Source organism: Mixophyes fleayi, chromosome 5 (assembly GCF_038048845.1).
Source record: "Mixophyes fleayi isolate aMixFle1 chromosome 5, aMixFle1.hap1, whole genome shotgun sequence".
Lineage (NCBI taxonomy): Eukaryota > Metazoa > Chordata > Amphibia > Anura > Limnodynastidae > Mixophyes > Mixophyes fleayi.
Genome location: NC_134406.1, coordinates 32,581,314 through 32,606,700, shown reverse-complemented (window position 1 = coordinate 32,606,700; position 25,387 = coordinate 32,581,314). Strand labels below are relative to the sequence as shown.

Sequence of the window (25,387 nt, the reverse complement as noted above, 5' to 3'; positions counted from 1 at the left end):
GCCATCCCCCTCCATCCTCACACTTCCTCTCACCCTTTGGGATCTCCTGGAGGGAAAGAGTAAAAAGTTGGTAAATATGCCTTTTACGGCTTAAATTGATAATGAGATACAGAGACATCAGGACCATTATTACTATTACTGCTAAATGTGGAATTTTTGTGTGTGTGATTATTTTTATTACATTGCTCAGAGTGGCACTAGGAGTGTGCTTATGTGCAACAAGAGGGCTCAAAAAAACTTCAGCAAGAAATGAACCTAAAAATGTGCTCTCTACCGCTGTATCTCCTTTCAATAATCTCGCTGTGCACAAGCAAATCTCCTTTCTGTAGTGCTCCACATAACTAGAGGCACCAATGCGCCTACTCTGTACTTTGGTAGAAACACCCTTACTCCACCTGACTCCTCCCTCAGCCTACTCCTCCAGAAACGTCCCACCCTCATTACATCCTCCCATTCCCGGTTACAGGACTTTTTTCGGGCTGCACCTACTGTATGGAATTCTCTCCCTTGCCCAATAAGACTCTCCTCTGGTCTACAAACTTTCAAGCATTCTCTGAATACCCACCTCTTCAGACAAGCTTATAATATTCCTCAACCACCCTCTTAACCTCACTACATTACCCTATTACCACCCATTACACAATCTCACACAAGACAACTACCCCCTGACCAACATTGTTGTGTGACTGGATCATTTAGCTTATGAGTCACTTTTACCTTTGCAGTCTAACTGGGCCGAAATGCAAAATGTAGTCTTAACCTCATGTATCAAACTCCCATTGTCCCATAGATTGTAAGTTTGCAAGCAGGGCTTTCTCACCTCTTTGTCTGTTTTACCCAGTTTGTTTATTAGTTTACTGTGTTTGTCCCCAATTGTAAAATGCTACGGAATATGTTGGCGCTATATAAATAATTGATGATGATGATGATGATGATGATGATGAAACGTCCCCGCAAATGTCTCCCTCTTGCTCCGCAGATCCATGCACCTTCGTGGTAATCACTTACGCGAGTTGAGGTTCACTGTGAGCACAAAGCTGATTTCGTACTGAACAGCGGACATGTTTACGTTTATTAGATGACCTCCACTGAAAGCAAATATCTGATTGGTTCCTAAGGTTTTAACATAGATTTACACCTTTTAGCAAATGACTTCCAATAAAGGTTAAAAGGAGAAAATTATTTGTATCATTCTGTAGAATATAAGCACCCTATGATATGTCAGTTTCTTAGTTTTCTAATTTTGTTTAACAGTTCTATATTTTATTATTCTCTTACTGTTGTACCACAAAGTGACCCAAATACTGTTATAGGAAATGCAAGAGCAGAATAGAACAAGCAGAGTGCCTCACGGGTGATTAACTGAAACATTATACCTCTAATTGCATTCCTTCCTTCGAAAGCTCAACAGTAAATGGCAAATCCATATCATTGACCAGCATTACCTCTACTGCATATATTTTTTTTCAGTCAACATTTTTCCCCTTTGATTGAGAAGGCTTTTTTAACACCTTAAATGTGTTTCCCACTTTCAGATGGTGTTGACACAGCACAATGACCAACTTGAGTAATAACAGGGACACTTCCAAACACCCTCTTTCTTCTGCATGTAAACTGCAACATATGTGACTTGTGCGGTAACATCTGTTGCATAAAAACTGTGCAAGGAATCGCTAAGTAGGTACCTAGGGGTTTATGCATGTAAATTCACAAGGGAACATTTTATAGTAATATTGCGTGTGGTGTGTTTGACAATAGAGGAGTTCGCTTGGCCAGAGCCAAGCTGATACTGAGTACCAATAGACAGTGGCGTTCCTGCGCCAGTAACCATTCCGTAACTTAGGCATGGCTGTGAGCCATCACTGGAAGTCAGCTTGACTATAGGAAAATACATGGCTCTGATTAGGGAAGATCACCCGCATTAACTCTGCGGAGAGAGAGCATGTATTTTTAAAAGTTAATTATATAGTTCACTGTGTTTAATCAAAATGTTTATGGCTACGTAATTCCTATCTGTGGGTTCCTTAAAATTAAGCCAGGTGGGTGCACAGTGTTTAATCACTGGGACTTAATGTACTTTCAGATTTTGTGGGTTGGGAATTCATTTAATTATGTTCTCAGTGAGCCCTATTGGCTGGAGTATAGGGCAAACATAGGACCATGGCGGTGTAGACATCATGGCCCCATACTGTATGTTATATGAATGATTGCTAAAGTAGGAGTATAAAGGCTAAACAAGGATTTGGGTTCCGTCAATTTGAAATATCCATCGTCGGTATAGCCATTACTATTTACTGCTTGGTTGTCACCACCGGATGCTGCATCCTGCTATACATCCCTAATATTTGGAACTGCGACACAGACTTTATAACGGCTACTGCCGGAGTCTCCAGTAGAAACTATGGGGTTCCGGGTTGGCTAAATATTGGAAATGAAATTGGCATGTAGTGTAAATTTACAATGAAACCAACCCTTCTCTCATCCCTTTGGTGTCGTGCCCAAGTGATAACCCCCTAGAAGGTACCAACCCTGGTATCTTCACAGATAACTTTAATTGACTGGCATTTTTTCTTAACACTTCATTGTGGCTCCATTCTGTACTTATTAGCCATTTATATTCCTTATCAGCACAACTGTTTATTGTTGTTGCAATCGGACACGACACAGTGCTGCTGTGCTGTCTGCAATGGAGCAGTTCTGGGCTGTATCCAATTCTACCTATAAATATAAAGACATAGCTAAAAGCACAGACAGGAGTTAGGAACAAAAAAGCAACTCATTAAGTAAAAGTTGCATGGGCCAAGTACAAATCAATATATTAAAATTATGTGTAGGTGTAAAACCCTTTTAATTCCAAATTATTTTTTGATTGATATATTGTCATTGAATTTTTTTTAAACACATGTAAATCAGGCATATGTACGTCTGTATTCAACTATTAGCGGACCTGAAGAAATGTCTCTTGTTGTGTATGGATGTAGGTACGCTCTGCTTATACGGCACTTAACTTGTTGAGACACAACATAATGCAGGATACAAACAATACATATGTGCAAAATGAAGTCCCAGCAGAATGTGCAGGAAGAAACAAGTATTCAATTATTGTCATGTGTTAATGATATTGGCACTGATTCATTAAGGAAAGTTAAGTAAAAAATTGAGTCTCCTGGACAAAACCATGTTTCAATGCAAGGGGTGCAAATTGTTTTCTATTTTGCACACAAGTTAAATACTGGCTGTTTTTTCATGTAGCACACAAATACTTGATAGCTTATTTGTACACTGAAATTTAAAGATGATATTTGTGTGCTACATGAAAAAACAGCCAGTATTTAACTTGTGAGCAAAATAAAAAGCAATTTGCACCCCTTGCATTGTAACATGGTTTTGTCCAGGAGACTACTTACTCAATTTTTTACTTAACTTTCCTTAATGAATCAAGCCCATAGTCATTAATGAAAAATCATTGGAAAAAAGTCCCCCCCCCTTTTGTCAGGATGCTATTAATGTCTACTATAGATTAAATGCATGTTTTCATTTGCTCGCAAACTACATGTTCTAGCATGCATACGCCGTCGTCGTCACTGTCACTTGGCCCTTACACCTGCCCTGTAGGGGGTGCAAAAGATATGAACGATAGACGCACTTAGAGATGCCCAAAGCTTGAATTGGACGCTGCTGCGTGTACTCAACCTCGGCACGCCCCTACTGTACATTGACTACAAGCATTCGCCCAGTCCCCTCCCCCGTTCTGCCCTTGAAATTGTAGGCTGTTGTTAAGTGTCATTTATGTGTGAACTTTAATTGCGTTCTCTGACATATGTTTCGGTTTTGCGCATGTGCAGAGTTACGAAAACAAACAAAATAGAGCAACATAAATGGACTTACTGTTCCTTAATGAATCAGGCCCTGAGTTTTTATTCAGGAAACACTAAGGCATATTTGTCTACGCACATTCCGGGAGTCTCCCAAATATAGGGGAGTCCTCTCAGACTCCTGGACGAGTAAGCCTTCCTTCCGTCTCCCGCTTCTGTCTTGAGAAGGGGGGCGAACCAAGATGACACAATTATATGTGAATTGCATCATCGTGTCCCCCCCTCCCCCAGCACTGTGCAATACCGCATACCGCGTCACTCTTTTCCTATTTTGGCTGTTTTTCACTATATAATATAATAAAATTAAGATATATTCATTGCACTATGCAAGCAAATGGAATCCCTATCTGTCACAAAAACAGTAAACAGTTCATTTATGTGAACCAAAAATTCCATGGAGCAGACACATGCCCAAAATGAAAACGGGTCTGGTGGCGGAGTGGTTAAGTTTATTATCTACCAATTATGAAATCAACAAATTACACACGCGAATAAAAATATGAAAAATGCTCATTTACAAGTACAGATTCCACAAAACACTTCCCATTAGCACCACAGGATAGAATATTTAATAATATACAGCACCAAAAGTAAATTCATTATAACAAGACAAAAATAAACAAGTGAAATTCTTCATCTTTGGAGCTATGCAATTCCTCTCATTACATGTAATCCTGTATTTATCTGCATGTGTAAAATGCATCATTAGTAAGTGTTCTACAATATTTGCTGGAGACATAGAGGTCTATAATGGAGTAGGAGAAAAAGTGGATTGATAATAATAATATATATTGTAAAGGATAATACAGTTACAATAAAACATGAGAGTGATCACTCTAAACATACAGCAAAAACAATATGATAACAATATGATAATGACAAAGCAAGACTACATTGCCTATGGACTTGTATTATTCCGGCTAGCCACCTCCATGGACTATTTATTAACCAGCTTGAATATTTATTTGGTCATGGACTTGAGCTACTATTGATTGTCCGCTGTGAATTTGTTTTGCAATACTTACTTGGTCTATCAGCTAGGATATTTATTTGACATTATTCACCTAGAGCTGACTGGCTTTGGCATCATGTGATATTGTCTTGCTTTGTCATTATCATATTGTTTTTGCTGTATGTTTAGAGTGATCACTCTCATGTTTTATTGTAATTGTATATTATCAATCCACTTTTTCTCCTATTCCATTATAGACCCACACCTTCACCCTCCACCCCTCCATTCCCCCCTCCCCCCATTATTTCCTTCACCCTATCCAGCGCGCCGGGGAATCCTATTTTATATCTACCTCGAAAGGGTTTGGGACCATTCCTCTATACATCTTCCCCTTGGCTGTATACCTTGCTCTATTGGGAAGCACAGATCTCCCATCATCATCATCATCATTTATTTATATAGCGGCAACATATTCCATAGCGCTTTACAATTGGGGACAAACATAGTAAACTAATAAACCAATTGAGTAAAACGGACAAAGAGGTGAGAAGGCCATGCTCACAAGCTTAAGATCCAATTTTCCTTGTTCTGGAGACATAGAGGACCTGTTTTATTCAGGCACATAAAAAGAACATATTGTGCATCTTTTTAAAAATGCAGGTAAATTAGGCATACGCACATCCATATTCAACAAGGGGCGGATATAAAGATACGTCTGTTGATGAATAGGCGCGCTCTGATCTAACAGACAATCCACTGCAGAATTTCAATACATAAGTGGAACATAAAGTCCCAAAAATAACGCACATAAAAAAAACTATTAAGGTCACCTGTCAATAATGTACTCATTATTTATTTTTTCTTTTTGTTATCTGTTAGCCCCATAAAATACATTTATGAGGATGTTACTGTCCCTGGACCAATAATAATGCATCTAAATTGCATTTTTAAGGCTGCTCCTGATTGCAAACATATGTTCTACCATGCATATGCGACCGTCATTACTAGTAATCGGTGCTTACATACAACAGAGAAACACATAACTTTGAGATGTCCAAAGCTTGAATCGGATGTTGCCATACTGTACCGTACTAGGTGCACACGCCGATTGCTCACCCTGCTCCACCCATAAAGTAGTAGGGTATAGTAAGGGTACTTTGCGATCAACAAGGAATTGGATGTTGCTGCGTTCAGTGGCGTATAGTACGTATTTACATCCCTTAATGAATTAGGCCCAGAAGACATATTATGACAAAGATGAGCGAGATCTGAAAACGTGCGCAAGGTGATTTAACCAAAACTGTCTATAAAGTAAAGTTAATGGTTTGATGCAGCTTTAGTCAACATGAATAAGCTAATTATATATTTAGGTACTTATGTCATCAATTAATATGGATGCTACATCATGAGTTGTGGAATTTTATGGTTTATACTTTTGTTTGTATGTTTATTTACTTGGTAGGTGATCTTTAATTTACTTTTTCTATAGACTGAAGGACAAAGTAACAATGCGAGAACATAGGAACAGTGGGAAATTATGCATTGGTTCATGTCCTCTCCTAAAAATTTTAATAGACTTTTCACATAAATATTAACAATGCCTCTCAGAATGATCTCTCCTTTTAATACTCCATATACTGTATCAAGTAATCTAAAAGGGGAACTTGTGCTTTATAAAATTATTCTACTGCATGTGAGTAGGAAGGGAAAGGCACTACCTTCTCCCTTCTCCCTTCTCTCCATCACTATGTGGGGGAAATAATGTCATCCTATTATTAATCCCCATTCTCCAAAACCAGTATAATTGACTTTTCCCAAACCTAGTCAATTGGCAGTCGTCCCACACAAAAGAGGATGGAGATATGGGGACAAGCTTAAAACTCCACCACCTATTTCATTGTTTCAGTGTAATTAAAGTGTTGAGAGAAAACCCCTAACCTACACTGATGGGCCCTAAAAATTAAACCGTTAACCTGTAAGGTGCAATTCCTTCTTTTCACTACCCCTGTTGTGTTCTGAATAACCTTTGGGTAAAAATTATTACCTCAGCCATGTAAATGTAATTTCCCAAATTACTTCTTCTAAAAAACGGTTTCCTATTTGCATACTGAATTAATTAATTGACACATGTATGTGCTTAAATACCATTTTAGGCATAAACTAACACCAATACTTGAAAAACATTGAAAGAGTTACTACAAATGAGTTTTTCCATAATGTTGAATATTTACTTGCTTTTCCAATGTTCTCGAAATTCGGTTGAGGAATCAGACATATGTAATAGAAAACAGAATGGTTACAGAAGGTTACAGTCTTAAAAACAAACATATTTGATATAATGGCGTTATTTAAACAAATGATGAATAAAATACTCAACAAAACACTGAAGGAGTTTTAGCATTTTTTTTTCTGTCTTGTGTGTTGAATATATTTAGCAACTTCCTCATTTCCCTAATGGGCGGTTTTCTATTGCTAACTAATGGTCCATGAAAGAATACAAGAGAGATTTTAATGAACAGGCTTTTGGGAGAAACAGGAACACATTTGCCATTGCTTGAATGTTGAATTGAGAACGGTTCCTCCACTGCTAATGATAGTTATATCTATCCGCAAAACACAGGAAAAGTTTGAAGATGATATTTCTTATTTATTTTGTTTGCTTTTGCTTTTTACTAGTATTAATAACAAGAATGCAGTGTATCTAGCGCCAAAACATGTATGATCTGATAGGAATATTTCAGATCATTCTGGGTATGTCTATAAATGTGGTCAAAAGATGACTGATATTTTCTTGTGTGTGCTGTGATCTTATGCCCGTATGTAGCCAGGAAGTGATTGAATGCTTGTCTCTTATCCATTGTGGGTGGCTAAATTAGATGGTTACCATGTCGCTTTGGCCAAGTGGTGGGGTTGGTCCATGCGCGGCCAACTAACCAAACTTAGCAGCTGCACCAGATTGTCATTGCCGAAACAAGACCATTTGGCAGTGAAGCAAAGCTGACCAACTGCCAACTGCATTTGATAGAGCTAAGAGAAATACTTAGACATATATTCTCAGTCTCATGGCAAGTATAATAGAATCCAATCAGTCAAATCAGAACACAAAAAGTTAAAATCTGAGTAAAATAATAAAGGAATAGAGGAAAATGTTCAATGATGCAATTCTTTCCCATAAAATAGAGATATAAACATTCAATACTTTATTGCATATTCATTATTATTACAATATTATCAGTATTATTATCCTCTAACTATTGTATTTTGTGATCTCACATGACAGAATGGATTCTATTATACTTGGTCGCTGAGAATATATTTTTTAGTATTCATGTAGAAATTGATGTTCACAAGGCCTGTCATATATATTAAAAAGAAAGTCCATACTTGTTATTTAGTTACTCTGCTTCATTTACAGATCTGCACAAAGACGCCGTAAAAAAAACTTACACACTGACGTAATGATTCAGTAACAGTTAATATCGCAAGCAATATTAGAGAGTATATGGCTAGGCATTGTCAGTAACCCATCACCTGAGCTGCTATAGTCACAAAACCAATGTGCCACTATGAAAGCACAAAACTGCTGAATGTTTAACATTGGTCTACAACTAAATATTTACCATTTCTAAAGACCTTTCTCTTTTAGAAATGATCAGAGGTGAGCAAAATGGTCAAAGTTTTATTTGTGACCATGCCAATGAATTTTGCCAAAATATATCCGTAAATCTGGAAATCAATCAGTTGATCCGTCGGTTTAAAACACCAGTTGTTGGTTAACAAAACTTGGGAAGAATGTGGGGGAAAGAGCAGAAATGTGTTGCTTTTTCTTCCATATTTGCCTTACTATCCTTAATGTATAATGTTTTTACAATATATTATTGTGAATGATGTGACTATCAACAATACTCTCAAACTCATTTTAACAAATTCTAAAAATGAAAATGTTTAAATTGATTCATGATTCTTTTTAGTGACTCATTGACCCATGACGATATACTATAGGCCTGATCTACTAACGAGTACACTTCACGTAACTTCCACCTGCAAGAAAACCTTGTTCCACATTCTGTTTGAACGTGCAAATGTAAGAGGACTGAATTGTACAATACTGTATTCTCTGAAACTGCAAAGAACCTGGACATAATCCAGATGGGTACAACTTGAGGTACAATTGTATAAATAATGAGAAAAGCTCAATATGTTTTTATTTCCATGTTATCATTTGCAAGAACACAACTGCCAAGAGTTCCCAAACGTCCTTGTGCTGAAATATCGTTGTTTTTTTGCTATATGTAAAATAAGCTGTTTCCTGGCAATCGTTTTCAATTAATTTTTTGGTAACAGTTTCCTAAGTGGAACAGAATATAACCTATTTTAGCATCATACTATCCTGCCAACTTCCCTTCTTATGTAAATCGCTAATCCCTTTTCCATACTAGTAAATCATTATTTTGCAGAGAACAAGGATTCTACCTCACTGCACAGTAGAGATAACAGTGACACAATTGTAACTTTTTTTTTTTTTTTTGGAAAGCTCAGATTTTTCTCATTACATTAAATGATTTCTTTTTAAATTTTGTCAAGTAAAAATTAGCACTACTGTGCTGTATCCGCTGTCGCTGACAAAAGATAAAACAATTAACATGGGCACAATGTCAATGTCAGGATGTTCCTTACAGATAGAACCAGAAAAGAAACGGAGCAGGAGCCTAAAATTAAATCTGGCATCCATACAACTGCTTTGTACTTGATGCACCCATCTTCCCTGTCTGTATGTTCTCTAACATCAGTCCCTACCTACTTGGGTCACACTTTTTGAATGGGTTCTCTACGTTATTGCAAAAATCAGGGAAGAAACAGTCAAGGAATTATCATCAAAAGTTAAGCAAAAATTTGAGTAAGTTTTCTTACTCAAGTTTTCTGGACAAAATCATGTTGCAATGCAAGGGGTGCAAATGAGGAAAATACTGGCTTTTTTTCATGTAACACACAAGTACTTGATAGCTTATTTGTACACTGAAATTTAAAGTTGATCTAGGACATGCCCTACCCCAACTATAAATCTGCCATCACATTTTAAATTCACCTCCCCTTCCAATGCAACATGGTTTTGCCTTACTTGCTTACTTTTGCTTAACTTTCCTTAATAAATCAGGCCCTTTATCACTACAATGACTAACTATATCATTGCATAAATGCTGACAATGAATATACAATTATTGACTTCATGTATAAATATATTTCATTATTTATTGCAGAGGCACAGTGTATCCAAATCTTTGATTGGAGGAAAGCTAGGTACTCTAGGAACACTTGGCAAGTGTGAGCTATGAAGTCAGGTAGGGTTTTGTCTTGATGTAGTCTATATACTGTATGTCTGTGTGTTGTTCTTTCTCAGAACTAAGATGGAATTCTGAATATCACAGCCTGGTGGAGCAGCCACATCTTCTGTTACTGGGACTGCTAGCTGTAGGGAACACGTGAGAGCCCATCTTCACTATTCCCGGAATCAACTTACAGTGGAACCAAACAAAATTACTACTGCTGTATAGTGAGAATTGTAAAATCTACCTAGGTTATAACAACTGATGGACTATGGTTATAGTATGGAGAAAGTAAGTTGTCTTTACCCATCCCACTAATTAAAATTTTTGACACCCTGTTATTTGTACACCATACAACTATCTGCTATTTAATGTCAGTGGAACACCCTGAGAAGCATTTTTATTGCAGTCCCTACTTTTCCATGTTAGTAAGGCTCCTGCAAGTATATGGAGAACCCATGGGGACTGTTTCCAGATATGCTTATATGAACTGAAATAGATGAATTTCACAGGCATAAAGCATACTAGTCTACTCTCCCGAAATGCCTGGGAGACTCCCGGACTACCGGCTGAGTAGGTCACCCTCTTAGGTTCACTCCTTCCTGAAGTGGGCAGTACCTTGAGTATGCAATTCGATGCAAATCTCTTCATTATGGCCTCGCCCCCGTTGCACGATAACACGAATCACGTCCTTGCGCATCGGGGTCAGGGCCGTGCTCGTGCAATTTGCATTGTCATGCTCCTCCCACACTTGTCCCATGGAGTATGGGGTGTCACTGAGTGAAGACAATGGTCCCAATTAAAATCACCATTCTGAGCCCTTCTGCTGTGGAAGTAACCATGTGAAGTATCCAGGTCAGCATTCAGCTAGTCGATACCTCGGCTGAACCATTAATAAGTGTAGTAATCAGCAGACAGTAAGTGATCACTAGGATTAGTCTGCAAATAGTAAAGAATAGAACTAGAAATTAATTCTGATCCAATAGCCCGGATGGCAATAGTAGGGCATAAACAGAGGAAGTAAAAATAACAGTAGTTGTGTATAATGCTGTTGATGATCTAGTGTAATCAAAACTGCCAGAGGACAGGATAGGTGTTGATTAAGTGTAACAAAATTAAATTGACAGCAGGTGTGAATGTGAACTCAGTGGACTTGAATCCAGGGGGTAAATGTATCAAAGTGCGAGTTTGCCAGCGTGTTTAAATCGCGGAAAATCGCAGGTGTTTACCCGCGAGTTTAGTAAAAAAAAACTGAAATGTATCAAGCTGCGATTTTGACACTGATGTTCAAAATCGCTGGTCATCTCTGGCGATTTGGTGCGATGTAAACACTCCTGAGATTAGCTAACTCTCCTGTGTTTGGCAAACTCTCCTGTGTTGTATCAGTGAGTTGTAAACACATCACTGTTACACTGCCTGTGTCAAAATGTTAAAGAATAGATAAAAGTGAAAAAAAAAAAAAAGCGTGGGGTCCCCCCTCTATTCATGCTTAACCCTAGTGCTGCCTGACTAGTGCGGGTCCCGTGAAAATCAGGGAAAAAATTTGCGTGGGGTCCCCCCGATTTTCACTTTACCAGCACTAGGCAAACCAGCCAGGGATGTCAGGGCATGTTGGCACTTGTGGTTCTCCAAGTGCCAACATGCCCTGGCTGACGTGGGTATGCTGGTGCTTGTAGTTATACAAGCAGCAGCATGGCCACACTGTTTTTGGCAACCTGGATGGCTGGGACTTGTAGTTCCACAAAACAAAATGGCATCTGTTTATTATTTTTACTCTTTTGCGCTGTTATTACCATACTACCCAGCGCCCAGGGGTAGTAGGAAGAGCCCTAGTGCTATCAGCACTGGGCTAGTTCTTTTTTTGGGGGGGGGGGCGCTCATTTTTTTTGGCGGACCCCACTCCCTAGGGAATCCACCCCAGCGCTGAACAGTCTACGGTTGGTTAGTCATTATGGCAGGGGGACCCCTGCTGTGTGTCCCACTGCTATAGTGCCGCCAACCCTGGCTGGTTTGCCTAGTGCTGGTAAAGGGAAAATCGGGGGGGCAAATTTTTTCCCTGATTTTCACGGGACCAGCACTAGTCAGGCAGCACTAGAGTTAAGCATGAATAGCGGGGGGACCCCACACTTTATTTTTTAAAACTTTTATCTATTCATTTACATTTTAACACTGCCAGGGCAGTGTAACAGTGATGTGTTTATACAACACGCTGCTATCAAGCAGCGTGTTGTATCTGGCGTCTTTTGAAGCAAACTCTCCTGAGTTTGCTGACTCGCAGCTTCATACATTTGAGAGCTGTATAGCTGCAGTGGCAAACAGTCGGGGGTTTGATCTCTGGCGATTTTGCAAATAGCGATTTTGACAGAAGCACAACTCTGGCGATTTTGCATGAAATCTCAGTTTCATACATCGGCGAGTTTCAACTCTCCCGAGAAAATCGCTGGATTTGCAAAATCGCACTTTGATACATTTACCCCCAGGAGACTTAATGGAAGGAAACAGTAGGCATGTGCCCATAGAAACTGTGTTCATACACCCCAACTCTTAGCTGCACACATTTCCATACCACCCCAGCTAAGGATGACACGGACTTACCTCCATCATGTTCTCAGAAGATGAACTCTACATTGTCCGAGTGTTAACATGAACTTTTGTTGCACAATCTATGAAATCCCTTTATGATAATCAGGCAATAAGCTATAGTTGTCTTCAGACTAGTGGCATTCCGCATAAATCTTTCATAGCTAACTTTAATTTATAGGCTGTCAAAACTAGATGACTTGAACGTCTTTCAGGAGTCAATTGAGCATGATTTTCTTAGGCTATTTGGGAACTTTCGTAAATTTGATTCTACAAATATAAGTGTTGAGGAAATTGCTGCCATTGGAAAAAAAATCTGAAGAGGCCATGTTTATCACTATCAGAATTGCTATCGGCGGGCACAAATTCAATACAGCATAGCAGATTATCTTATATAGTAATAAAAGACATGACTTATTTGCACTCAGCCACTAGACAGAAACTATTGAATTACTCTAAAAAAAACATTGGAGTAATAGTAAAGTATAATAATAATAAACAATAATAAATACTAAACTATATTCACCACGAATAATCATGCACAATATGTGATCAGTATTCTATATCTCCAGAAATAGGAGCGTGATATAGATGTTACTATACACTCACTACCACGGTATGCTTCCTATGAAACCTCATTGTTGACTTGCAACCTTTGCACACTTTTCTGTGCTACTTACATATACTCTAGTCCGTTGCCACTTAAACAACATTAACAATTCATAACAACTATGGATGATCACAATGCACAGTAATGCTACACAGTAATGCTACAATATACTGGATATACTCAACAACATATAATCTTACACACTGTACAATGATACCAATGAACCCCTCTCAGATGCTAGTTTGCCAGTGTATTTGCAGATACATATGTATTATCAGTAAAATACTTTGAATTAAATATCTATATCCATGGTGAGTGTGGGCTATTTATAACAGGCGGCTGGATGAGTAATTCTGTGAGGGTTATGTGTGATTTAAAAAGAATGAAGAAGGCGAGGTTTAATAACGAAAAGTGTGTGAAAAGTACGAGGAAGTGTATATATATTTGTGTGTGTACTGATCTGTGTGTAGTTATTTTAACTTCCATTACAAATCTATTAATGTGTCTCTGATCTTCGTGTGTATGTGTTCTATGAAACATCCCTATACTTAACATTCCTTCCCATATGCCCCATAATCCGCTTTCCTATACGTGTCCTCTTATTTTGTTTCCCATGTGTCTTCATCCCGTATCATTCCAATATCTCAGTACCATTCTGTTGTCATCTGTAGCATAAAGCGCACAGTGTTATTGTCTTTTCTTTCCTGCACAAGAGGAGGTAAATTTAAAATGTTCGATCAAGTTTATAGTCGGGGTCCTAGATCAATTTTAAATTGCAATGTATAAATTAAGTATTTGTGTGCTACATGAAAAAACAGGTTGTATTCAACTATGTTCAAAATAATATACTAATTTGCACCCCTTGTATTGTAACATGGTTTGTCCAGGAGCAAACTTACTCCTTTTCTTTTTTTTGCTTTGCTCTCCTTAATGATTCAGGCCCGTTATGTCCACATTAAATTGAGAGAAATTCCAGCACTTGTCTAGACTGCAATTTTCAGAGACTTGTTTTGTACTACAAATACCTTGTTACTTCATTAGGAGGTTATTAGTATCTTGTATAAATGCCTTCCAGAGAAAGCATTGCATGCTGAGTATTTGTATGTAGCTGTTTTGTGAAACTAAATGTGTAATTTTAGCGTTGCCTTCTTGTACGTATGCCATGTACTTATAACCACATTATAGCTACAGGCAGAAAATAATGCACTGCAAGTGTGGGTGGTTATACATGGAAGACTAGTGTATGTATTTTCTTCTCCAAAGGAAACCGCAGTCAGAAACCATTATCTGCCAAACCAGGGTGCCAGAAAACTACTTGAGCGCATTAAGTTAGTTTAGTGCAGTAATTCCTCTTTTGCACTTTCTACAGTTCTCTGCCTCTCGCTGAGATAATTTCTCCATTAGGTCGGGGCTGAATAACAGAACCGTAGAGATGATTATACACACTCCTTTATTTGTAAACAGCTTTAGCATCCCATGTATGCTTCTTTTTAACAGCAGATTGCATTTGAATTCTATCCACATAAACATTTCCAACAGAAATACAATCTTTTTTTCATTATATGCGGCCGGAGAGTATGGTGTATTTATTAATAGTAATGATTGCTCCATTGGACCTTGGATTTTCCAGCGTCAGACAGCTTTAATTTACGGAATTGTACATGCCTTCAAATATACATTGCTTTATCTTCATATCTTCTTTTTATTTCATCTGACTTATTTATTAAGAGGCCATGTACAATCCAATCAAGTTGTCTGAAGGTTGAAAAGTTTAGGACAGCTAATTCCAAAACCAAAACATAAAAAGCATAGAGGTAAAATATAAACTATTATTATTAGTTTCCGCAACGAGAAGGGTTTATTACAGAGCCCTATGTAAACGGCTCTTGTGATGTATCCAAATAGCAATGGGGATCATGTTCAGTTATTTCATCCATGATGTTCTTACATATCATTACCAACAAATCTGTACACAGGCTTTCCTCTCCCTACCCATTTTATAGTGGTGCCAACTAAAGAAGTTCCCCGTGCACTCTCAACACGGCAATAGAACAGAATATAGGCAAGAGAGATTTATTGATGTGCAAACACTTCAATTATATAATGTAGCTCAGTTCTATAGAAGAGATAGGTGATAGATTGAGCTTGGTTTGGTATTCACTGAATTTTGGCAAATTTTAAACATTCCTAATAATTTGTCAAAGTTTGGATTCATGAAAGGAAACTTTATGCAGATAAATGATCACATGGAGATGAACTAAATAGTTAAAACAGCTTTGTAGGCACTGAACCTGCTCTGCTTCAAGTCCCCTCAGCTTACCCAGAATACAGCAATAATGTCATACATTCTAAGACATAATTACTCGGTTTAGTTTACTAACAGTCCTCCATTAGTAATGAGCCTTGGGCGACAATTACCCTGTTGTCGGTTCACCAGCTGTCCTTCCTTGGACCACTTTGGTGGGTACTAGTCACTGCATACCAGGAACACCCCACAAGACCTGCCGTTTTGGAGATGCTCTGACCCAGTCATCTAGCCATCACAATTTGGCCCTTGTCAAAGGCGCTCAAATCCTTGCACTTGTCCATTGTTCCTGCTTCCAACAACTTCAAGAACTGTCTAGTCACTTGTTGCCTAATAAATCCCAGCCCTTGACGGGTGCCATTGTAACAAGATAATCAAAGTTATTTACTTCACTTGTTAGTAGTTTTAATGTTGTGGCGGATAAGTATATACATAGTACATTGACAGAATATTAATTATTAAAAGGTAATATAATATTAAAGTCTGGGAGTTTAAAGAAACACTTTATTTGTGTAAATAAATTTAGTATATAGTAATATATATAACCTTGTTTCTTCTCACATAAACAGTAAGAGTCATCACATTATGTCTCTATTTTTCCACAAAATCAACCTTTTTTTTACTGGGAAGCACATGGATTTGCAGGCAAAGATGGTAGCATCAGCAGGAATGCAAAGGGGGAGAGTTGGGTAGGTCTGCAGCATTCCTTGCTAAATTTGGATTAGGTGCAAAGGTTGCCTAGTTTTGCATTGAAATTTAAAAATGAGATTTAATTTTGCAGAATGGGATTATTTAATTGAGCTGGCGGAAATGGAGCGCGCGCCATAATGGAGAACTTTAGTAAAGACAATATGGGGTATATTTAATAAACTGCAGGTTTCAAAAATCGGAGTTGTTGCCTATAGCCACCAATCAGATTTCGATTATCATGCATTTAGTACAGTCTGCAAAATGATCTGATTGGCTGCTGTAGGCAACATCTCCACTTTTTCAATCCAGCAGTTTAGCAAATATAGCCCTATGAGCAGGAAAGGGCTGGCAAATTTTAGCCCGAGGCAAGACTCCACTCAGCAGCCTATCAGGAACATTTTTAAGGGAAAAAAATGCAGATGGCCAGTGACCAAGCACAAGGTGACCCACTATGGGACCGACCCGTTGGGCAGATGCCCTCTGCCCCACAGCCCAGCCTGCTCCTGCCTATGGGTAACTTTCAAGCTTCCAAATATGTGGGCCCACACTGTATTTTTATTTGTGCTAGTGCACCTAATTGATTGCCTACTTCATTTCATGGTGGATGTCCACATCCTGCACTTTGCAAACACCTCTGTACAATGGGAATGCACCTACATTTGTAGATTTGCAGATACTACGTAAAATGTGCATGGTAAAAAAGTGAAAACATGTAAATTCTTATCACATTAGGACTCCCTTTCATTAATTTCTATTCTTACATTTCACTCCTAAAAGTCTGCCTAGTTTAGCCCCATTAAATCTTAAATTACTTATGAGAGTGAGGTGACATCAGGGCTTTTATATATCACTTTTGTATGTTTGTAAGTTTTTATTACATCTCTTCACATTCACTTGTATAACTTGCACATCCCTTGAAAAAGTTCCAAAAACGCAATGAAACGCGTTGTGTGATAAGCTAATTACACACATTATATCCCTGAACTTAGAACCAATGATCTTTGAATAATATTCAACCTTTCCGTTCACTAGAAACTACTGACATGGTATGAAGCCAAATTCCAGCCAATAAAATGGCTGCCTTCAATGCAAGTAGGAGACAAATATTTTCAATACATAAACCCCCCTTACTGTTAATGTTTTCAATTTCCTTAGTCTCAGCATAGACAGTACACTTATTTCAAATGTGGCTGGAAACATGTAAATGTCATTGTCGCTCATTGAAAGGCACAAACAGACCCTTCCAACTTAAAATATAATATCAACATTTACCCTTGTATTAATCATGATTTTCTAAATGTTTATATGCGTTTTATAATGGTGAAATATCATTTCTTATAAGATGTTAGCACAAACCCCTTTTCAGAGAGCAGAGCTAATGCATTACTATGACCTTGCAAAGGCCAGTGATCTAGATTTACACATTCAGGTCCTCTCCTGGGAAATAGTCTGCTGCATGAACTATTATCTGTCCTATAATTCTAATGCTGTGTGATATTATATTTTCTTTTCTTTGAAATAGAAACAGAAAAAAATATACTGTGTGAATCAACCTTATATCCCCACTTGGCACAAATGATATTTTTCATTTCCTAGTTCAAATAAGAATTCATTGCTGAGTATAGGGTACTTGAGACTCAATTATATGGGTGAACTTGATAGAATTATATATATATATATATATATATATATATATATATATATATATATATATGTGTGTGTGTGTGTGTGTGTGCGCGCGTGTGTGTGTAAATATGTATATATATATATATATATATATATATATATATATATATATATATATATATATATACACATATACATATATACATATACATTTATATAATTTATCTTGAAACGGCCCCTTGGTGCATAGGTTCATTACATTAGAAGTAGTGAGGTCATGGAGCACTATTTTACACTTAGAGTAAAATAATTCTAGACATTCAATATAACAAAGTAGAATGCGTTGGTAGATAATTCCCTCCTACCTCGCTCAGGAGCTATCTCAGACTATCATATCATGATGGGGTATAACTACAGGGGAAGTCACTGTAAAGGGACCCCACAGCTGAGGGGAGAAAACACCTACTTGTCTCTGGAGCTACCTCGGGTGTTATAATGGGCCTGATTCATTAAGGAAGGTAAAGCAAAAAATATGAGTAACTTTGAACCTTGGCAAAACCATGTTGTTTTGGAGGGGGAGACAAATTTAAAATGTGAGGACAGATTTATAATTGGGGTAAAGCATGTTCTAGATCAACTTTATATTTCAGTGTTTAATATAAGGTACCAAGTATTTGTGTGCTACATGAAAAAACAGACAGCATATATCTTATGTGCAAAATAATAAACTAATTTGCACCCCTTGCATTGTAGCATGGTTTTGTCCAGGAGGAAACGTACTCATTCTTTTGGCTTACATTCTTCAATGAATCAGGCCCAATATGTCTAAGCCAGGGGAGTAACAACTGGATTAGCAGGGGTAGTAGCTCTTTTAGAGCCCAGCAGCTGAGAGGTCTTGGTAAGTCCTGGTCCTATATTGCTCCAGCCTATGTAGTATTGCTTTGATCCCTTCTTAATGAGCTCATGATGTGTGAACGTTGATTTATTCAGCTCAGAGGGGAAAGTAATCCCCCTGGTGGTCCCTTCCTCTTTGAGCATGAAGTGTAGAGGGGGCACAGTGGCGAAGGAAGAGGAGGTGGGCAACCAGCTTGAGTGAGGGGAGTGGCCCTAGGGGGCAACTTCAAAATTTTGCTATGGAGCCCCCAAAAATCATAACCACGGCCTCAGGTCTGTGGTAAGGAGGAGCACCAGGGCTAGATTTACATCCCTGCAGCCTTATAGCAGGCAACCATTGGCACCTCTCCCCACCCCATTCACTAGTCCCACCCTGTACATTCTGTAGCTTTGCTTGTCCTACCCTGTCCTGCAGAAAGTGTAGTTACTAATCTACACAATTTGCTCCCATGTCAGTCAAACTTACATCTTGATTTTCCCTGATTTCCTCAGTTTATTTTATTTTGCTGATGAAAGGAAAAAAAGTCTTATGTGTATTGCGTCCAGGAAATGAGCGGCCTGTCAGATTGTGCTGCCACCATCTACAAATCTACTGATCTAGCAGATCTAAATCAAGCTCTGGGGACATCTTAAGCAATGTTTCTCAAATCATAGGTGTGAGTGCAAAGTAAAATGTCTCTTAAGAAATGGGCATCAGTTATTTTAATGGGTTTTTCCAATGATTTTAATTGACAACTTTGTGAGGGAATAGGTGACTATAACTTAAATACAGGTTAGCTCGATATAATGTTATTCTGTCCTGGAAAACTGGGTTGACGGGTCAGGCGTGATAAAGGACTGTTGGAAGTAGGATACTGTGGATCTGGCCTTCCTTGTCTTTAGCAATGCCAGATAGAATAGACACACTCTCGTCATGCATTAGCCTGGGTACCTGCTTTAGGCATAGTTCAAATTAGTCATAATGGTCAAGGTCTAAATCAGACATTAAAGACACTTTACTCCTTAACTGCATTTATACTCTTGTTAATAGAACCCCTTTAACACCTTATTAATTAACACTCATTAACTCCTAATGTTAACTGTCTGGGTTCGTCAAATGGAAACATCCTTGGGGTATATTTACTAAACTGCTGGTTTGAAAGAGTGGAGATGTTGTCTATAGCAACCAATCAGATTCCAGTTATCATTTATTTAGTACATTCTACAAAATGACAGCTAAAATCTGATTGGTTGCTATAGGCAACATCTCCATTCTTTCAAACCCACAGTTTAGTAAATGTATACCCCCTTGACTGCATTGGCACAGATAAACATCATCCTATTCATGATGATGTAGACTCTTATTACTATTGTTAATAGCTAATGGAATGGTTAATATTAGGTTATATTATTAGGTTTAATATTATGTTGCAAACTGATAATGAGAGTAAGTTTCTTTACATTTGGTATATGCAATGCATACAACAAACTTAATAGATAAACCATTTAATTCTAATGATATAATAAACTAAAAGCCGAATTTTAAAAAAAGAACTTATATAACATGTCAAGAACAAAAATGAACTGTTTTTTTTTATATTTCATCAATGCTTTGCTTATGATCAGTTCAGTAAGGCTTCATTCTTAAATTCTTTCTGACCTTATTTTGCTGAATAAACAGACAATTCTGCACATTAGGATATTTTCCCACAGCATGTGAACCGTGTTTCCATGGTAACCTGTCCCAGGTAAAGTGATTCCATAACCTTGGTTATACATGATTATGTAGTCAAGCTGTTGATACTTGCCTGGTTCTGTAAGGTGATGTTGAGTAATGCACTATCTTAAAATGACCCCACGTAATTAATGAGTCCATTATAGATCTAGATCCTAACAAATCACATAATACTAATATCAAAAAATGAAGCAGGAGCTATTTTAATAGACTTTAACTTATTTTCTCATGTACTGATTATTTTATCTACTTAGACAATGGTTTACTAATATTAACAACAGCATATATGCTTCATTGTCGAATGTCGAGCGATAGAATCAGTATGTATTTAATTTCGGCATTTATATAGGTGGCCAAGTTGGATGAGATATGGCCATGTGGCTAGATTTATTACTGGGCATCTGGGCATCCACTGTGCTATCAGGCCAATAGCCTATATCGCAGAATCTGTGACCAGCATAAATGACACTAGACAAATAAACCTAGTTACTAATTGGCTATTTTGATTTTAGAGCAGATGCACCTTGCAGCCCGTTGAGCAATGTTAATAAATAACCCAGACAGTGTTTAAAGTAGATATTGTCAAGCGCTGTCCCCGCACTTCCCCTCGGTGCTAGAGACACTCTTCTGGGTTTCGCAGCACACGCATTCACAGTGACATCCTTGACCAGTTACTAGGCAACAGGACGCTCTCCCTTGTTTCTATCAGCAATCAGCTGTACCTAACTATCAAATCTGTTTCCCACCTATCAAGGACACCTACCCCTTATTTCAGGAACCTCCCTACAGCAGGCTGGTGCCAGAGTATTGGTTCACACCAGCTGCAGTGTTTCTGTCACTTGTATCCTGCATCTGTGCTTTGGCTCCTGACCGTTGGCTTGACTCTTGGACTTCTTTCTCTTTTTGTCCCTAGTACTGCATTGCCCGTTCTGGTTTGATTTTTGTCTTCCTCTGACCCTTCTCTGGATCATCCTTTTGGCTGGCATTGACCCGGACTGTTCGACCATTCCTGTTCATATTGTGACCGCATTGGTGACTAACTCAGAGACCGCAACCTGTGCACCTCAAGCAGCCAAGTCCATACCTCCTTGCGGGGGTCCCTGGTGAATACCAGGGGTGCGTTAGACTCTGCACCTCCCTGTTTACTACCGCCAATACCAGTCGGTGGTGAATTCAGCATAAATATTGTGACAGATATCTCACATTAAACTAATCAAGACATATTTGAACAAGGCTTACAATTATTGTCCTCCAACATTTTCTCTTTTCAAGATATTATGTTTGTCTCAACTCCCTTAGCTATATGCTGGAAGGCTATTCTCTGGAACCCCATCTACTAACTTCAGAAGTTTTTAGAGCAGAAATACTTCACTATTCCATCCTGATTCATTCAGCCATTACAGAATGAGAAATGAGTGCAGCAAGTGATTATACAGAAGGAGCAGCCATCCAATCAGATGACAGGTTCATATCTTCATTGTGTCCTTGTTCGCTGAATCAATGGATGAAGTGTTGCTACTCTGTATGTTACAGCAGCTGCTTTGTCATAAACAGAGTGTTTCAGTTCCTGGCTTCAGGTAAAGGGTGGTGAAACCCCATAACGAGGGTGTCAAAAAGTGAATAATTCTTTGAGCATTCTTGGTTTTGATCTTTGGTGCAGATTTATAGATTTGTATGTCAGGGAACGTACAGAATTTTTCTCCTGTGTGGGTGGATCTTTATAACAAAATAAAAACACGAATTAAATGAAATACAAACATTTGATGTTTTCTCCTTTAAAAATCGAAGGGAATCTGCTTTCCTGCCACAATCCAACCGGAAATATCCGTTAATTAATGCAAAAGGACAGCCCCAACTTCATATAATATAGGGACACTAATGAATTATGTATAATTGAATGGAAAGTTTTAAGGTATAATCAGCTCAACAGGAGCGGCTAGCTAGTGTTGTCAATCGTCATCATCATACTCTACTTGGCCTACGCTTGCTGGCCAAACTCCCTCCACCTTTCCAAACATAATGGTGCGGAAATGCATAAAAAGAACAGACATACGTCAACTCTACATGAGTGTGTGAGCCTAAAACTAAAAGCAATAACGATCAAAAGCTGGTTGGTATCTTTCAAATGTCGATTGGGAGTAGTTGATACCCACAATTTGAATCTGATCAATTTGGACCCAAATGTGTGTAACAAAAGCATACACAGATCCGTTTTATCTGCCATCAAGTCTAATGACCAGATCCGCTAGTATATGGCTTGAAAGATGTAGATTGTTATTTTTGCTGTAGGGTGAAGGGAAATAGGCCAGCCCCATATACTTGTTAACAAAACTACAGACATCCTATTGTATCTTTTTCATTTATTCATGCTTTATGTTTAGTTCCACTCTAACAAAAAAGCTTTTAAATTACTTTTAAAGGCACCTTAATTCTAAGTTTGCATTTGATAGCATCAACATTTATATCAAAATGAAGTATATTCATTTTTTTGCTGCTGGTATGTTCGAAGGTCACAAATAATAGGAAAATTGGACTTGTCAGCCCTATTCTCTTGATTGCAGGAGTTTTCAGGACACTACAGGAGTCCTAAAACATGCTGAGTTTAATTAGTCTCAAAAAACAAGATGAAACAGAAGCATATATTGTGCATTAAAAGAAAAATATAATTAGATCGCTTCCATCGAGCACAATACTCAATGAACACTATTCTAATTTTCATAGGGATTAAGAAAAAACACCTAAAATAAAACCATAAAACAGGCTTGTTATGCAAAGTTTCCGTTACTTTCATTATTAGTTATAAACCCTGTTGGGAAAAAAATATTATAGAGGATCATAAATCTTACAACTCATTCACAACATTTTCAGCTAAAGTCTTCCCCTGAAGTCAACGGGACATCTCAGCTCGTCTGACGTTTGATGGATGAGCAGATGCAATCTGGGTCTGCAGTCGCTGAAGTCAGATCATTTTATAACTATTTGATATAAATGTCTACTTACTGGTAATATCTACTGTTAAGAATAAGATCATTCTTCAAACCATTGCAGATAATATATGTACCTACAGTATTTCCTTTTCTGTGGAATTTTCTTTTCCAGAAATGTTCAGCGGATTACTCAGCAGACACTGAAGTTTGGGCTGTACTATGCGTACAGTTAGAGGAAGGTTGACTAAAGTCCAGATCACTAAGTGCTGGAATTAATATTTCCCGTTCACTAAAATATATTTATCTAATATATTTAATGCTGTCCACACAGCATTAAATATATGGTTGATCAGTTCAGTCAGTTTGACTAAATTGTGCAACTACTGTCCCATGTGTGCCCTAAAGCTGTGCCCCATCAAAATCCAAACTTTTAGGATCAGATGTGATCAGGTATGGCAGAAAAATGGATTGAAATTGACCCTCATTGCTATGTGTGTGGGGTCTTCTTTCCAACAATATGTGCAGAGGGTAACACAATGCACTGCAGTCAGTTCAGTGCCTGAATAACTACCCGTCGTTATCATCACCATTTATTTATATAGCGCCACTGATTCCACAGTGCTGTACAGAGAACTCATTCACATCAGTCCCTGCCCCATTGGAGCTTACAGTCTAACAGTCTAAATACACACAGACTAGGGTCAATTTTGATAGCAGCCAATTAACCTACTAGTATGTTTTTCGAGTGTGGGAGTAAACCGGAGCACCCGGAGGAAACACACGCAAACAAGGGGAGAACATACAAATGCCACACAGATAAGGCCAAGGTCGGGAACTGAACTCAAGACCCCAGCGTTGTGAGGCAGAAGTGCTAATCACTAGTCCAATGTGCTGCCACCGATGTATGTGACCAAATCTTCACTGATCTGAAGGAGTATAACAAATATGTTTTGCGTAGAAGCCACCCCACAAGGAGAAAATAAAAGTCTAGCAATGTCATTTACATGGCAGCTTTTTGACTTAAAGCTTCACCCTCTGAGGTTTTATAGAATGACACAGACATCTAATGTCACAGAACATCCACCTACAGACAGCCTGTTCCATTCTTCTTTGAATTCCTCAGTGCAGGACAAGTTGCTCTGGCTAGCATGTAAACTGTATTACCCAAGAGTCTAATCTGGTTTGGACCTAATTATATATTGTTTGTAGGGAGCTTAGTCACCTTAACCAACTTCATGTGTTGTACTGTTGTCTTGAAGAAATAACTGCCTGGATGTTTAGGAGTTGGCTGTATAAAGCAAATGCAACTACTAAAATATAAAACAAATGCAAATGATCAGATATGTACATTTAACATTTTAAGTGTCCAACAGTTGAATCAAACACTTTGCAGCACAAGATTCAGACAATAGTTGAATGAACAATACACATTTGTATTTTTGCATCTGTATGTCAGCATTTCTTACCTTTGAGCTGTTGTGTTGACATCTGTGAGTGCCAGAAAACCATCCATCATTTGAGCATTGATCGATGTCCGTTTTTTGCAGGTTTACATCCACTTTAATTACTCCCCTGCAAAATAAAAAGATTTATGTTTTAATGTTATGGTTAATTGTATAAAATATGTTGTACGTGCTATACTTTAGCTTAGGTGTAGTCATGCTGTGTCTCTGCAGCTGTTGTGGCAAAAGCAAGAACACCACAAATTTCCTACCTCTGCTGCCGATTACATATGGAATAATGCGCACCCTAATGTAAATTCTAAAGATATTAGAAGTCACCAAGTAGCTCTGAACTATATACAAACAGGAGACTGCAGGTCAAGTGTGTTTATACAGGTCACAGAAATCCAGAGTGACTTCTAATATTCTATTTATTAAAACATGCTAG

At 38.1% G+C, this 25,387-nt stretch overlaps 1 protein-coding gene across 1 annotated transcript in view; it reads right to left on the bottom strand.

The window, feature by feature from the left end:
- Positions 1-25,387, bottom strand: part of GPR158 (G protein-coupled receptor 158) — a 214,279-nt gene that overhangs the window by 152,447 nt on the left and 36,445 nt on the right. Inside the window, exon 2 of the mRNA XM_075211974.1 lies at positions 24,964-25,069. Within this exon, the coding sequence (XP_075068075.1) occupies positions 24,964-25,069 (106 nt within the window). The remainder of the gene's footprint in view (positions 1-24,963; positions 25,070-25,387) is intronic.